Source organism: Danio rerio, chromosome 2 (genome assembly GCF_049306965.1).
Source record: "Danio rerio strain Tuebingen ecotype United States chromosome 2, GRCz12tu, whole genome shotgun sequence".
NCBI classification, from domain to species: domain Eukaryota; kingdom Metazoa; phylum Chordata; class Actinopteri; order Cypriniformes; family Danionidae; genus Danio; species Danio rerio.
Genome location: NC_133177.1, coordinates 37,890,597 through 37,906,339, shown reverse-complemented (window position 1 = coordinate 37,906,339; position 15,743 = coordinate 37,890,597). Strand labels below are relative to the sequence as shown.

The 15,743-nt window shown below is 34.8% G+C and overlaps 1 protein-coding gene across 4 annotated transcripts in view; it reads right to left on the bottom strand.

Annotated features, from left to right (window-relative positions):
• astn1 (astrotactin 1) overlaps nt 1-15,743 on the bottom strand; it is a 410,547-nt gene that overhangs the window by 50,765 nt on the left and 344,039 nt on the right. For all 4 annotated transcript variants that reach the window (XM_003197882.7, XM_021467632.3, XM_017351897.4 and 1 more), the window contains 3 exons: nt 7,128-7,396; nt 5,675-5,808; nt 5,408-5,559 (listed from right to left, as the gene is read on the bottom strand). In XM_003197882.7, the coding sequence (XP_003197930.4) occupies nt 5,408-5,559; nt 5,675-5,808; nt 7,128-7,396 (555 nt within the window). The remainder of the gene's footprint in view (nt 1-5,407; nt 5,560-5,674; nt 5,809-7,127; nt 7,397-15,743) is intronic.

Below are 15,743 nucleotides of genomic sequence, written 5' to 3'. Positions count from 1 at the left end.
ATTTCAGATCACGATGCAGGTCATTTCAGAGTATTAATTATTTCAAGAGCGAATGGGATACTTTATTCCAAAGTTATATACGGTAGTAGAAAATGAGGACATGTTAGTAGACAACTTTATGGCAAAACTACAAAACCACATCCAAAATGGTAATAGATTTGATGTTAAAAACATTTTTTGGGGTTTTATAAAATGGGAAAAAAATCAACAGCTTAAAATCCAAATTCAAAATTTACACTGGATTTGGTATCCCTACAATGCATGTAAACTACAGGACAGTCCTTTCATCGATTTCTTAAGTATTTTGACGCCAATGTTAGACGATGTTTTGACATCAAGATAGTCAATAGACATTTAAGAGTTCACACTTAGTTGATGATTGATAATAAAGCTTGTTTGGCATGCTGTCCCAGGAGAGAGCTCTGAGCTTATAAGGTCCTCGAGCCCTGGGCTCCCCCTCATTAGCAGGGCGAGAGGGGAATTTGAGTTCAGGTAGATCTCGATGAACTCCCCTGACTTATTTCTGGCTAATAACAGATACTGGGATGGCTAAAGAGAGATATATAGCTTGCTAAGAGCTTGACTATGATGCCAATTTGATATGTATAATTTATTTAGGTTGCATGTTTTTTGGACTGTGCACGGGAGGAAACTGGAGAACTCAGCAAAAATGCTAGCACAGGGAGAACTAGCAAACTCCACACAGAAATGTCGACTGGTTTAGTAGGGACTTTAACCAGGGACATTTTTGCTGTGACACAACGGTGCTAATCACTGGGCCACCTTGTCGGTCATCTAGAAAGAAGAAGGAGTAGGGGTGAGTGAGGGGTATTCATCAAGAAGAAATACTGAGATAAGAAACTCTGGTTATTTTATAGTAAGTTTGTAATCATCTGATTGGTGAATCAATCGTAAGCTAACGTGGAACCAGCCTTGGACAATCATAAGCATGTGATGCTTTCAAAATGAGTTTATAAAAAAACTTCACTTAAATCTATTTGCATTTTTTACTTTATATTTAAGAGTTTTTCAATGTCATTTTGACACGAACGTGCCTTCTGAGGATTAGTACACATTGAATTCATGATGAAATTAGACTCTAATATAGTTTCTTTTGACCAATAATCTTGTCCCACGACATAAATGAGCTGCTATTACGCTTTTCAAACTCTAGATGTGTTTTCATTTGTTCCTTTTTAGTAATGGCTTCTTAAGTGCTTCCCTCCCTCATGATCCGTTTGACAGTCCACCTTTATCTCTTTTCTGCTACTGAACTCTGAAGCTAAATCAAAGTGATTGTTGGCTTCTCTCTTGGTTTTTGTTTTGAATGATCACCCTGTCTAGAGAGTTTCTTTGCCTTCTGATGTGGCTTCAATTCCCTGATAATAGGACCACAGGTGTCAACTGGAATCATCCAAACGCTTGGGTAATTCTCTAAATTTATGCATTTGTTTTAGTTTATCACTGGAATGGTCTTTAATCTTCATTTTAACAGCCATTACTCAGATTTACAACCACGACTGTAAAGTGTTCTACATAAATTGTCATCCCAGGCTCTATGGAAACAACGGCTACATTTCTGCAATGGTGCATAAACATACGTATACTTATGTTTAGCTTCAGTTTCTAGGTGAAATTAAGTGAACTTTTAGTGAGACAATAACTTTTGTTCTCTTTCAAACTGATTGCAAGCAGATAAGACATCAAAAATGTAAATAAATTTGATGTCAATTGACTACTTTGATCTCAAAATGACACCAAATTGACATCTAACCTTTTTGTAAATAACACTGTCCAGTAATCAACTTTTAAATTATTTTGATGCCAATATTAGGTGTCAGTTTGATGCTGTTTTGCCATCAAGGTAGTTTACATGCAGGGATACAGAATATGTTTTAAATTTGATTTGTTATTTAAGTTTTCATTTGTTCGTTCAATTCTTTGTTCATTCATTCAAATGTACATTCATTCATTCATTTTCTTTTCGGATCAGTCCTTTATTAATCAGGGGTTGTCACAGCGGAATGAACCGTCAACTTACCTAGCACATGTTTTCCGCAGCGGATGCCGTTCCAGCTGCAACCCATCACTGGGAAACACCCATACACTCTCGTTCACACACATACACTACGGACAATTTAGCTTACACAATTCACCTGTACCGCATGTCTTTGGACTATGGGGGAAACCGGAGCGCCTGCAGAAAACCGTGCGAACATGGGGAGAACATGCAAACTCCACACAGAAATGCCAACTGCAAACACAATTTGCTGACATTTTCTTTCTCTCTGAATAAAGTTATACAATAACTAAATGTACAAAAATATACAAAATGTTACTAATAATAATAATTTAAATAACAGTATTTTTTTTTCAAATGTAAGAAGAAGGGTTGCCAAATAATGTCAAATTTTTCAGTATTACCGCAAACTGTATATCTCTTTTCTATTTGCATAGACCCTCGTGGTTCCATCCCAAAGAGGGAAGAAATCACTTTCCCGAACGCTCGCATTCAATCTGCCCAGTTGGTGGAATGAACTTCCAAAATGCATCAGAACGGCAGTCACTCGCTGTTTTCAAGAAACCAAAGTCTCCACTTCACTTCCTAATCTGCAATTGCCTCTCTAGATATACCACTAACTGTACTCAAAAAAAAATAATAATAATAAAAAAAAATTACTAATGCGTTCCTTCTTAGACTTTACAGACCTGAAACTTGCCTATAGCACTTATTCGTTGTTGCTCTTATAGTTGTGTAAATTGCTTCCTTGTCCTCATTTGTAAGTAGCTTTGGATAAAAGCATCTGCTAAATGACTAAATGTAAATGTAAATGTAGACTGAATCAGATCATGCATCCAATGTACAAGGTGGAGAAGGATTTTTCCAGGTCAGTGTTATAAGCCTTTTAGCAATTATTAAACAGAAGGCGAGTGCATTTGATTGTGTAGATGACAAGGAAACATTTGTAGGGTTAAGTCCAAATAATGCTACTAGGGGGCATGGCTCAATATCCAAAAAAGTGATTAGTACCCAAAAACTGCTAAATGCTGGACAAAGCCAGAAAGTATGAACAAGAGTGGCTAGAGCTTGTTGACACTGAGCACAAATTGGATCAAAAACAGGGTTATTTTAGATATTTTTGCCTTAGTCCAATGTACTCTATGCATTAACTTTAATTGTATAAGGGAATGACGAGCCCTAATAGAAGAAGTTTGTACACGAGACTGGTCCAAATGCCCTTTCCTTATCTGTGAAAACATGATTGAGATTGGATTCACAGCTCTGTTTTATTTAAAAAAAAAAAAAAAAAAAAAAGACGAGGAACCTAACTGTCTAATAAAAAATAAAAAAAAGGTTTATGAATTTTAGAGACTGCACCTTTACAAAGCTTTGTATCTAAAACCTAATCAATTTCTTGTTTCTGAGGTGTATGGGGAAAATTCTTATAAATTCACATGACTGAAGATATATAAAAATTTTGTTTTGGGGTGTTTATATTTTTCTGATGAATTAGAATAAGACAACGTAACAAATGTGTTTTCAAAAAAAAAAAAAAGGATTATTAATGCTTACAATGCCACTTCTCAACCATATTAATATGTGTTATTTGATTTAGGTTGACATCCAGGTGCCAATTGGGAACATTTATTGTTTTATGGTTCTTTGTACAAAATGTTCTAAAACAATATGGAAGATTTGTCAACAAATACACATTTCTGCTTCCATATAGAAAACTTTTCCGGTATTATTAGCTTGATAGCTCACTTGGTATGCTTCTGTACTGCCTATGCATAGCAGAGTACTATAAGTAAAATATTTTGTCTGTCAAAAGAGCTCAACTGTGTAAAAACAAGGTAAAACAACATAACTGTTTCAGCAAATGAGGTATTAAATTTCTTTTTTTTTTTTTTTTGAATAACACAACAGGATTGATATGGTTCAGCATAAGTGATGCATATAGGACACACAACACCCTGTTCTTGTGCAGGAAAAAGCACCTTGATCAATGTACCGCAGGTTTTGCAGAAACTGGACTTTAAAATGTGGTTGTTATTCAGGTAGTGTTTTATTTTAAGTCCTTCATGCTCCTTTCATGCAATACCAGTAAATTCCAAAAAAGTTTTTCTGGTACAACTTTTTCTAATGCACAAATATTCTGTTCACATTAGCAATGACATATTTTTTTCCATCAAAGTTAGAGATTACCCTAAAATGCTTCTTTGTTTCCTTCATCCATCTGTCAAATCTGATTAGATTTGAATAATGTTTTTAAAAAAGATGATCAGACAGAATGTTTTAACTCCATTCGAGACACATACTAATGCTATAATAGCTACTGCAGTTATTACTGTACACTATAAAACAATCCGATAATTTACCAGTTAAGTCTGGATGTGTGAAAGTGGCTTATGTTAAATGTTTAAACTAAATATTTTAATATTATTCATTCATTCATTCATTCAATCATTTTCCTTTGACTTAGTCCCTTATTTATTAGGGGTCACCACAACTCAATGAACCACCAACTAATCTGGCATATGTTTTACCAGCCTGATCTCACGAGAAAACGTAAGTATTTTATGTTTCGCCAGGCTTATTTCGTACAAATTCGTCCGAGTTCAGTCGTACGAAAATGTACGATTTTAAAAAAGAGGCGTAGCACCTAACCACACCCCTAAACCCAACCATCATTGGGGGATGAGCTAATCGTTCTGAACTGTACAAATTAGAAACGAATTCAAACGAATTAGCCACTAAATCAAAAAGTTACAAATTGCCGTGAGATTGTGTTGGTTTTACGCAACAGATGCCCTTTCAGCCACAACCCAGTCCTGGAAAACACTCATACACTCTCGCATTCACACACCCACTCATATACTAAAGCCAATTTTGTTTACCCAATTCATACTATAGCATATGTCTTTGGAGTTGTGGGGGAAACCGGAGCACCCGGAGGAAACCCACACCAACTTGGGGAGAACACACAGACTTCACACAAAAATGCCCAGTCGAAATTCGGACCAACGACCTTTGTGCTGTGAGTGCGACCACTGAGCCGCTGCCATCTTTATGTTAATGCCTTTTAATTGTATTTTTTCAACATAATATATGGTTAGATTATTAAATTTTTTGTGGTTTAGTCTCAGTGCATTCATTTGCAGACAGTTGTCATTATCACAAATTAATTCCCTGGCAGGATGATCAGGACTCCAGCATGAGGCAGCGGTCTCCTGTTTCACCCTGAAGGGGTTTAATTTTTGATAATGACTGGCTAAATATTCATTATCCCACTTGTTATACAGCCGCTAATATAAGTGAGCTTTAAGTATTGTTCCTACTCTGTGTATGAGTGTGTGTGTTTATTCTATGGTCACCGATGGGAATGTGTACATTATTCAAGCTTACCCGTCTCAACTTTGGAGTGATCAGTCCGCTCTGTCACCTTCTCCTGACTGATGAGGTAATCAGCAATCCTCACTCCAATTGGTGGCTCTGTGTGATTCCATTCTATGATGACCAATGAGCTGCTGGGCTCATACGAATGGGACAGTTTGAGCCTGGCAAGAGCATGAAATCAACTTTTACTACCATTCATGACTAATTGATTGATCAAGATCTGAACTTTAAGGCCTTACTTCGGACATTTAAACTGAGGATATTGCTTGAACTCACATAGGTTGAGGCAGCGGAGCACAGGTTGGCAGTCCATCTGTGCCAAAAGCATTGGAGTCACATCTGCACCAGTCATCAATAACATCCCCTTTAGCAGAGCACCATAAAACACTCATCATGGCCTCCTGCAGAGCCTGCACGAGAAGACAAAGATGAAGAACATGTTAAAAGTTTACAATTATTAATAACAATTATGAAAAATATGTAAATTTTAAATAACTAGGACTACTTTCATATATTTAAAAAGGTTGTCAAGTGAACTAAATACCACTAGAGTGCAGTATCTATCTGGATAATATATTGGCAGCATATAAATGATCCTTTTCCATACAGCTTTAAAAATAATCTGAATTAACTTGGAAATTACATAAAAGAACAAAAATTATTTTATATTAATAAATTGCATTTTTAATTCTATAAATTAGATATAAATAATAAATAAGCATGCAGGAGTTCTCTAAATAGGCAAAAATAATTTATATCAAATTAAATAAAAAAATCTTGGACTTGCTTTTTTAGATGAATGAAAAATCCAAGTCTGCAATTGCAATTAAACTACATTTGCAATAAAACAACATGTTTTTTTTCTCTTTTTTTTACACGAATATAACTTCTCAAATAATAAAAAAAGTATTCAGAACTCCTAAAAGTTAACTCTCTACATTTTCAAGTTAATATATATATATATATATATATATATATATATATATATATATATATATATATATATATATATATATATATATATATATATATATATATATATATATATATATATAATTTTTTTAACAAACAAACAAACAAACAAACAAATACAAAAACATACATAAATATCCATTTTGAAGGTCTTAGAACACTACAATTTTGTAAGTTTGTGTTTTGTGTTCTGGTATTTACACAAGTATAACCTTCTAAATCATTTTTAAAAAATATTCAGGACTGCTAAAGATTCACTTTCAACATTTTCAAGTAATATATTTTAAAAATAGTTTACAAACAAACAAATAAATAAACAAATAAATAAACAAACAAATAAACAAATAAATAAATGAATAAATAAATAAATAAATAAATAAATAAATAAATAAATAAATAAATAAATAAATAAATAAATGTCAGTTTTAGAACACTTTCCAAGTTTTGTGTCTCTTCTGGTACGCATACAGTACATAAAAACTATGTGTTTCTGATGGACTGGACATGGTTACATTTATTAAATACTCTGTCATTTTACTTTTATTTTTTTTTAACACCTTGCTACTTTTTTTTTATTAAGCAGTGAAGCATTATATTCACACCACTAAATTACTACAATCAGACCCAAACAGACCAGCAGCCGGCTTCACGAACACACTGTCCAACCAGGAGGCCTCAAATGCAGACAGTAGCCAGGCTCATCTCTGCTTCAGTGGGTAACCTGGCCTAAGAGCTGTGAGTGAGAGGCCACAGATACCTGGTACGTCTCGTTGCTGTTGACAAGTTCGAAGATCGGTGTGGCTTTAGTGATGTTAAGCAGCACAGGTTCTGCAGGACGTGCAGGCCCAGGGCTCATGTGGCAGAGGTGGCAGGACAGAGGGCACTGGCCCTGGCTGCTGCAGTCCATGCGCACCCCCGCCGCCATGCGCTTGGCACCAGAGTCCAGCAGGCTGGCAATGTATGCTGGGTAAGTAAGTGTGCGTGGCTCTTTGTCTCGCTCCTCCGACTCGTCCGATGGAGAGTTTCCTGAAAAAAAAAAGAATTGCATTTGATTTAGACTTAAAAATAACATATAAACGTATTCCATCTTTAATTAGGGCTGTTAGATTTTAATTACTATTTGTAATTCTGAATTTACCTTAATGAAAATAATTATGTATGATAATATGTTATATAAATTATTTAAAATGCACATTTAATTATCTTTAATATAAAATATGCAAATTAAAAATTAAATTAAATCATAAATATGTCATTGTAAAATATATGCGGAATAATTAAATTCAATTTCACATCGACATTTGCTTAATTTTAAACAGAATTAAATTAATCTGGGAGAATAAAGAGAATAAAATTATTCTGTGTAAATTTAGCAAAAAAGGTTTGACTGTTTTAATCTAATTTATCTAATGAGTTAAAGTATTTAAAATACTTTCAAATAAAATGTAATAAAGGTACATATGTAAGATAATTCACATATCCGTTTTTTAATAAGTAATAAATATAACTAAGTACTAATCAATTAAATAATATTATAAAAAAGGATTGAGCAAATAACATAACTCAATATCAATGTTTGCTCTATCAGTCCCATTGAAAACACTGAAACATCAAACATGCATGAATGGAAATGGCATGTAATCTGTAAAGCAGTTTATTTAAGCCCATCTGACATATAGTTAATTCAATTTAATAATAAACTACTATGATGAATGAATTAAAATGATCCCACACAGCATACATAAACACATCAACAATATGCACAGTAAATCAATTAATCTCGTAGTCCTGTTTCAAACAATGAATCATCATTTGAGGAAAAAATGTGTGCTTTTTTCTATGAAACACTTATTTCTACTTTAATCCATTAAAAGTAAATATAAATTAAGAATTTATCGAAGTCATTTAACAAATAAAAAGCATACAAACTGCATGTTTAATCCGCAATGCTTGCTTTCTATTTTAAGCTCATCCCAAAAGTAAATGAACTCATAGTTGCTTACTCTGCAGACCTCGGCAGATATAAAAGCAATCTACAAGCTCAACAGCCAATTAGGGAATACCCTTTCACTGCAGCGCACTTTAATAAAAGACACACACACACTTTAAAGATTTTAAAGAGGCACACACACACACACAAACACACCACGCTAAGGTTTTATGAGTAAAGAGTGTGAGAGGAAAATGTAGCTTGAGAACACAATATTCCTTTAGCCTTGCACAACATCAAACTGACAAAATTCATCCAGCTATTTTACATAAGGGACACAAATAAATGAAAACACTGTACACTTAGTGCACTCAAATGGGAAATATCATGAAATTCATTTTTTTTTTGTCTGTTTAAATGCAATAATTGGGTCCCAGGTGCATCTGAAAACACATAAAATAAGAAAAGAACAGCTCAGTGACAGTATGAATGGATCTTACTATATACTGTATTACTGTGTCTTAATCTGCATGTTTCAACCCACAGTGCCAGTCACCATTTCTGCTTGCTCACTATAAAACCTAAAAATTTATGTCTGTGCCAGAAAAACATCACAAAAATTCTGTTTTGGATATACCGATCTCACTCAACATTCGAGCCAAAGTAAATATGAGGCTGAAGGGATAGGTCAATACCAGAGCAATACCAACTTCATATCCACACTATCAGAAGTATGCTACTACATATTTTGAGAACGTTTCCAAATTCCTTTTCTGAATGTGCTTGCTAACATGCTGTATAGCTGTATAGACCAGAGATATTTTTAGATTTATCCGGAAATGTTCACCAGCACTGTAATTCACAAACACACACTTAATATGCACTGATTAATTCTGTAAATATATCATTTATTCCCAATTAGTGGGAAGTTAATTTGCGAAGGACAGGGCATCAAAAGAGAGCATGCTAGTTAATGCGTTTAATAAACTTTACTTTATAACAACTGCACAAACTGATCGACCAACCATCCAGAAATGCCATAGTGCAGTCTAGTTGCAACCTATCCCAATATATCCTTGTCAACTCAAGTTTGAAAAGGCTTTAATCCACTAATCCACAACATTTTGTTGTTTCTGTCAGAATAGCATGTAAAGGCTCTGTTCTCTTCTGGAAAGCAGCAGCTTATTTACATTTAAAGCCTAGTTCACACTACAGGATTTTAAACATCAGCAGATCGCTGTGCCGTTCACACTACATGACTTGACTTTGTGTCTTTTAATCTCTGTGGTGTTCACACAACGCAACACTCTGTGAATGATCCACAAGAGGGGGGTCACACACTACATGATCTGACAACAGCTCACTCCCCACCAGCTCATTCAAGCTACTAAACCACAGCCAATGAAATTTTGAGGGAGGAGTCGTCAGAAAAAGCTGAACACTATTGGCTGCTTGTGTGCTGATTACATCACTGACAGTGTTTCAAGCTTTGGAGAAAGCATTTAAAAACATTGTCAAATCAGCAGATTCATGTGCGGATTAATCACTCATCTGCAAGGTTCGAGTGGATAGATACACAGAGAGTTTTTAATTTTTGTAATTGTATAACTCTTTGGAATAAAACTAACAAATAACACCCTGCTGTTTTCTACCTATCAGTTTATTTCTTTCTGACATTGTTATTTTTATTTTTTTATTACAAAACAGTAAAGAACTGAGCATTTTCTGCCTTAAATTACCATATTGGTCAAAATGACTGCATCCATGTCTGATACTTTTCGCTGTGACTTTAAATATGTGTGCATTTTTTTGCCTATCAACTTCCTGCTAACATAAACAAAACTTTCTCATGGCAAAAACATCAATTTACTTCAGATATCTCTCAAAACAGCATATTTTGTGCCGCGAAATAGCTCCTGTTTGAAAGTGAAAATGAAAGCCAAGACCTTTGCATGTTCTAGAATCTTAACTACATATTTATAGGCTGTATTACCAAAAAAAATATTATATTTTTATGGTAATGGTGTCACTAAATATGATGCCAGACATTCAAAGCTTAATTTTAACATCTCAATAATAGCTTTCAATGTAAATATGTTGTGACAATATGGCGTTTTATATGAGAACGGTCAGAATGAGCAGTATGGTGATTCTAATAGTTACAGAATTCTAGTTTCACTGTTAATTCTGACCAATCACAGATGTTTTTGTTGAGCTCCTGATCACACAGGCATTCAGCTCATGCTGATATGCTCTCTCATTGGCTGCAGCTTTGTCACTACATTGGACCACACGTGGGGTTGAGTTGGCCAACTGCTCTGGAATATTTAGCATGCTAAATGTTGGATTTCCGTCTGCGAGGTGTCGGCGACGCGTCAGCGAGCCTCGTTGATGCGTTGTTCAGTAGTTCACACATAAAGAGCGGCGAGCGCCGTGCACCCGCAGATTTCTTCCTGACCACAGCCCGTTCTGTCGGCGAGCTTGTTAACTTTCCAATCGGGCTCCAATCAGGCTTAAAATCCTCTAGTGCGAACTAGGCTTAAAGGAACTAGGTTAGTACCAGCATGAACAATCAAGGGTTGAAACTCCAAAATCAAAACTTAAAATTGTGAATGCACTTGGCCTTAAACCAAAAACTTGATTCATTGTTTTAATAAATAATACAAAGTGAGTTGTAGAGATTTTTAAAATTTAACACAATTAAAATGACAAATTGACAACCAAATGTTTTTTTTGATAGTACATTTAAATGTATTAATTTAAAATGTAATTATTGACAGAAACAGCCTGAGAGGCATCCTTTTACCAGTGTTGCCATGACATCACAGTAGCACTTATAGCAGGAAGCAAGAACAACTATGATACACAAAAATGTTTTATAAGCGAACTTTGCATTTCTGGTGAACATGTGCGGTATAATATATATGTACGGGTAAATGAGCGGAATATAGTCAGAGTGAAATAATGAGCTATTTTGAACTTTACCATACCTGTCAACCCTTTTGATTTTTGTGGGATTCCCCTGTATTTTACAATTCTATCCCGTTATCATTCCGTGAAGGTATTTTCCTGTATTTCTCCTATATTTTTTATCTTTCTCTGAAGGGTGGCAATAAATATCAAAGAGACGATCCTCCCTATATGCAACCCATACAGCCAAGCCACCAGGGGACCCTCTATGCTCTTCAATGCGAATCTGTTCTGTGCTTTTATTTTATTTAGGCCTGAAAACTCTTTGAAATAAATATATAAATGTGCAGATTCCCTTTCTTTCTATTCAGGCACGGCTGCCCCTCCTATGCAATCCTCAAAACAGCAGTGCATGACTGTCAGATGCTCTCCATAGTAATAAATAGATGCTGTTTCCCAAATTAGTTCTGTACCTGCAGTTTGAAGCTAAAGGAAAGTCAACACTTTGGGTTTTGAGTGCATGTTTGAACAGACATGTACACAACAATAGTAATAATAATAATAATAATAATATATTTTTTTTTATAAATAACACCTCTGTTACTTAATGTAACTAAATGAAAAATCTAAATGAGAAATTAATTTGCTGCTCTTTAACCAGAATGTTTAAGCTACACAGTGAAGAAAAGGTTAATTAGATTTGATAACTTGATTCAATTTCCTTATAATAGCTATTATTTTAATAGGCTAAACTTTAATTATTTTGCAGCTTTTTCTAATGCATACTATTTATTCTAGCCTTTGATATTAATGCTGTAATTAAAAAAGAACCTATGACTGACTGTTTCAACTGTGTATTTACAATAAAACAGCTCCAGATGAACAGATATATTGTTTTTTGTGGGTTGTGGTATCCCTTGTTTTCACATCCCAATGTTGACAGGTATGTGTTCAACAATGGTGTCTGGGCAAGCTAGTCGATGGTGCGCTTTGCTGTGCTTTAGTCGGCACAGCAACAAACTCCTCTTGCAAAGAGCAAGCCATTGAAATTGAATGGGTTTCATAGCACAGACTTTCTGTGTCCGGTGTAAAAGCCTCTTCAGGCTGTAAAATCAGAGTGCTGCAGCATATCTTTTTTCAGCTCATACAAAATTTTTTTTTTCTTTTGAATGAAAACTGGTGGCCAAAGGTTTGTGCATCCCTAAAACAAACATTCACAAAAAAAATGCATGTTTTTGCTTTAATGTATTCTGAGTTTTATTTAACATTTTACAAAAAGGGCATAAAATGTCCACTTTAATAATAAATCAACAAACAAACTAATCAAGGAAGCTCAGTGGTTAGCACTGTCGCCTTACAGCAAGAAAGTCGCCGAGTTTGAGTTGCAGCTGGTCCAGTTGGTGTCTCTGTGAGAAGTTTATATTATCTCCCCGTGTTCTTGTGGGTTTCCTCCCATGCTCCGGTTTCCCCCACAGACATGAGGTATAGGTGAATAGAGTAAACAAAATCTGCCATGTTATCTGGGTGTTTCCCAGTACTGGGTTAGAAGGGCATCTGTTGCGTAAAACATATGTCGCAATAGTTGTCGGTTCATTCCACTGTGGAGACCCCTGATAAATAATTAATGAACATACTAATCAGTCCACTCAAATAGATTTTACTTTCACCTCAGCAAGCTTCCAGTTGCAATTTGCTTTATTGTTATTATTTTTGGGGGAGAATATGATTTGCTATTCGATATCAGTAGTATAAAAGGTCTAACCTTTTAGAAAGTGATGGGAGCGAACCGGCCCTCCCAACAGTTCAGTACAAATTATAATGCTTTCTTAATTACTCAGGCTAATGTAAATCATTGAAATAGTATCTCCCATTGTACTGCTTTGAAGAAAAGCACTGTAGCTGTGCCAAGAAAACAAAGCTCTTGAAAGAAATAGGCTCCTCAAAGTTAATGGATTAAAAGGCCTGTAAACTGCAAATTTTGGACGCCAATCAGAAAGCTTAAGCTCTTTGGAAAATACTAATGTGTTAGAAGTGTTTCATCAAATTCGATGCCAGCTGTAGATTATGAAGCCATTACCAATATTACTCTTAGCTGACGCTTTAATTAGAGTGAGAGAATGAAAAGGGAAGAAGAAATCAGGAAGGCTAGGAAAAGAGAGTGAGAGGAGAGATAGAGAGGGAAAACAGTGGGAGAGCAGAACACACATACAGTGTGCCAATTTGCTTTGACATATTTTCTCTACAGCTCTGGGTTTTGACAGTTATGAAACCGGCATGATGCATTGCAGGCCAAATTAAAACAGGAGAGTGAAGGAAAACATCTCATTAGATAACTTTCATTTTAGGCAGTTGATTTGCATGAAAAAGCACCGAAAATCCTGTCATCTGTAGTGTCTCTTTAAGCTCCGAGCTCTTCACGGAGGAGAACAAGCCTTTGATATTCTCAGTGGTTTGAAGGATTGCCATTTATGACTGCATGCAAATTGTCAGCTGTGACAAAGGTGAGCATTCGGAAATTCCTCACGCCGTCATATTTCTATCACCACCCAGTAGCAAAAATATAAGATTAAACACTAGGTGGCACAAGAACTCTGCAGAACACAACGCCACACAAAACCAGAAAGCAAGAGGTGACCTAACAAATTGCATTATCATCTCTGCACAGATCAGAAAACACAATCTACATGATAAAGCATAAGATAATGAACGTTGCTTCCCATTTTCTCATGTTTTTTGACAAATATGGATAAGGATGAAACTTTAAATTCATGGACTGCTCTGCGTGCTATCTAAATTCCAAAGAGTCAGAGTTTTCAATCAATAATAGTGGCGTTTAAGCACCACAGTCTAGCAATTTAAATGTGCTGCAATGTTTTGTTTGGGCTCAGGATGCATTTGAAAATCCTTGACAAGCTAATCCTGCAGGGAAGGTGTTACATGATGATTATTCAAGCACCTGCTCTGATTGTCGTGTTTGTGTTTTGATAGTGTGGTCATGTTCACACGGCAGCAAAATACAGTTGTCAGTCCTGTATTTTAGTCATTACTTTATTTGCGTCTTCATGCCTTTTTGGTTATGGGAGTGACAAGCGCATTCTATAACTTAATGCATGCTGTATATTTTCAGGAAGCCAACCGTATTTTCAGCGAACCCCTGCTGTGCGAATGAAAGCGTATCAGGTATAGTCGTGTGTCATCATCAAACGGTGCAAAAGAAATGCTCTTCACTGCACAGATGCATGGAATGTGGAGTATGATATGAGCAGATATGAATGTGATCTAACATTTGAGGTCCACTCACCATCCTCTACTGGATCTACTCTTTATGGTTTATGAAAGTTTGCATTGATTATAAAGATAGATTATGCTGCAATTGAAATATTGTGGTGATTTAATTAGCTTAATATCATTCGTCACCCAAAATATCAACACACATTCCTAAAATTTGATTTAACTCCCTGCTGAAAATTAGACCCCACAAAATGTATTAAAATATAAAAGCATTTAAATTAGGCAATTTAATCTAAGTCATTCTAATTATTTAAGGTTTATATTGAAATATTATCATCAAGAAGAGATGTTGGGGTGATCTGATGTTCAATTTAAAAAAAAAAACAGAAAAACATCTGGAATTTAAACATCTATAATGAATGAATAAATAAACTCATAACACATTTATGGTTTTGGAACAGCTTGAGCGTGAATAAAAAGATGATTATATTTTTATTTTGGGATGAACTGATTTGATGAATGAAATCCTGCATCAGTTGAGATTTTCTTGAGTCAATTATGAAAAGACTTTGCCGGTTTAGATATTTCCAAATTAGCTATTTCCTTTAGGTCTGTATGGTTACAAGCAATTAATATGGAATCACAATAAAAATGGAATGTATTAGGGGTAATTCTTTAGCAGAGATGGTTAACAGGAAACATTTTTTTTCATTTAATTTTACCAACTTTGATTTAAAAGTGGAGGCTCAATTGTTTTAGGTTTTTATGTTCAGTCTGTAAAAATGATTACCTTAATGATTAACTTAATCGATTTCTGTTGAGACAACATGATGTAATTCTGTGTAACCCATTTTTTTCAGTGGATATAGTGTACTTCACAGATTTAAAAGGATAAAAAAACCTAAAATCTCATGAAGCACGGCAATCACAATAAAAGGATTTTGTTAAATAACAATTACTGTCATTCCAACTAGTAAAACGTGTTCCTTTTTTCCTTCCTTTTACAACTTTTAGATCTGTTTACACAGATTTTATTTTTATAATGCAATAGTTATTTTGTAACATTTGACGTCCACACTAAGTATTTTTGGTAATATAAATGTCCTATAAATTAAAAGCATTAACATATGCTCTATATTTTAGTTTTCACAAGCTTGGAGATGTAAATTCATTTTCACCTTTAAATAATAGGTCACCTAAAGCTTTCCTCATGAGCCATGGCTGCATTCAAAATGGCAGAAATTGCACTGTGAAAGGAACACAATAGTCAATCTGAAGAATGCTTAAACTGAACTGTAAAAA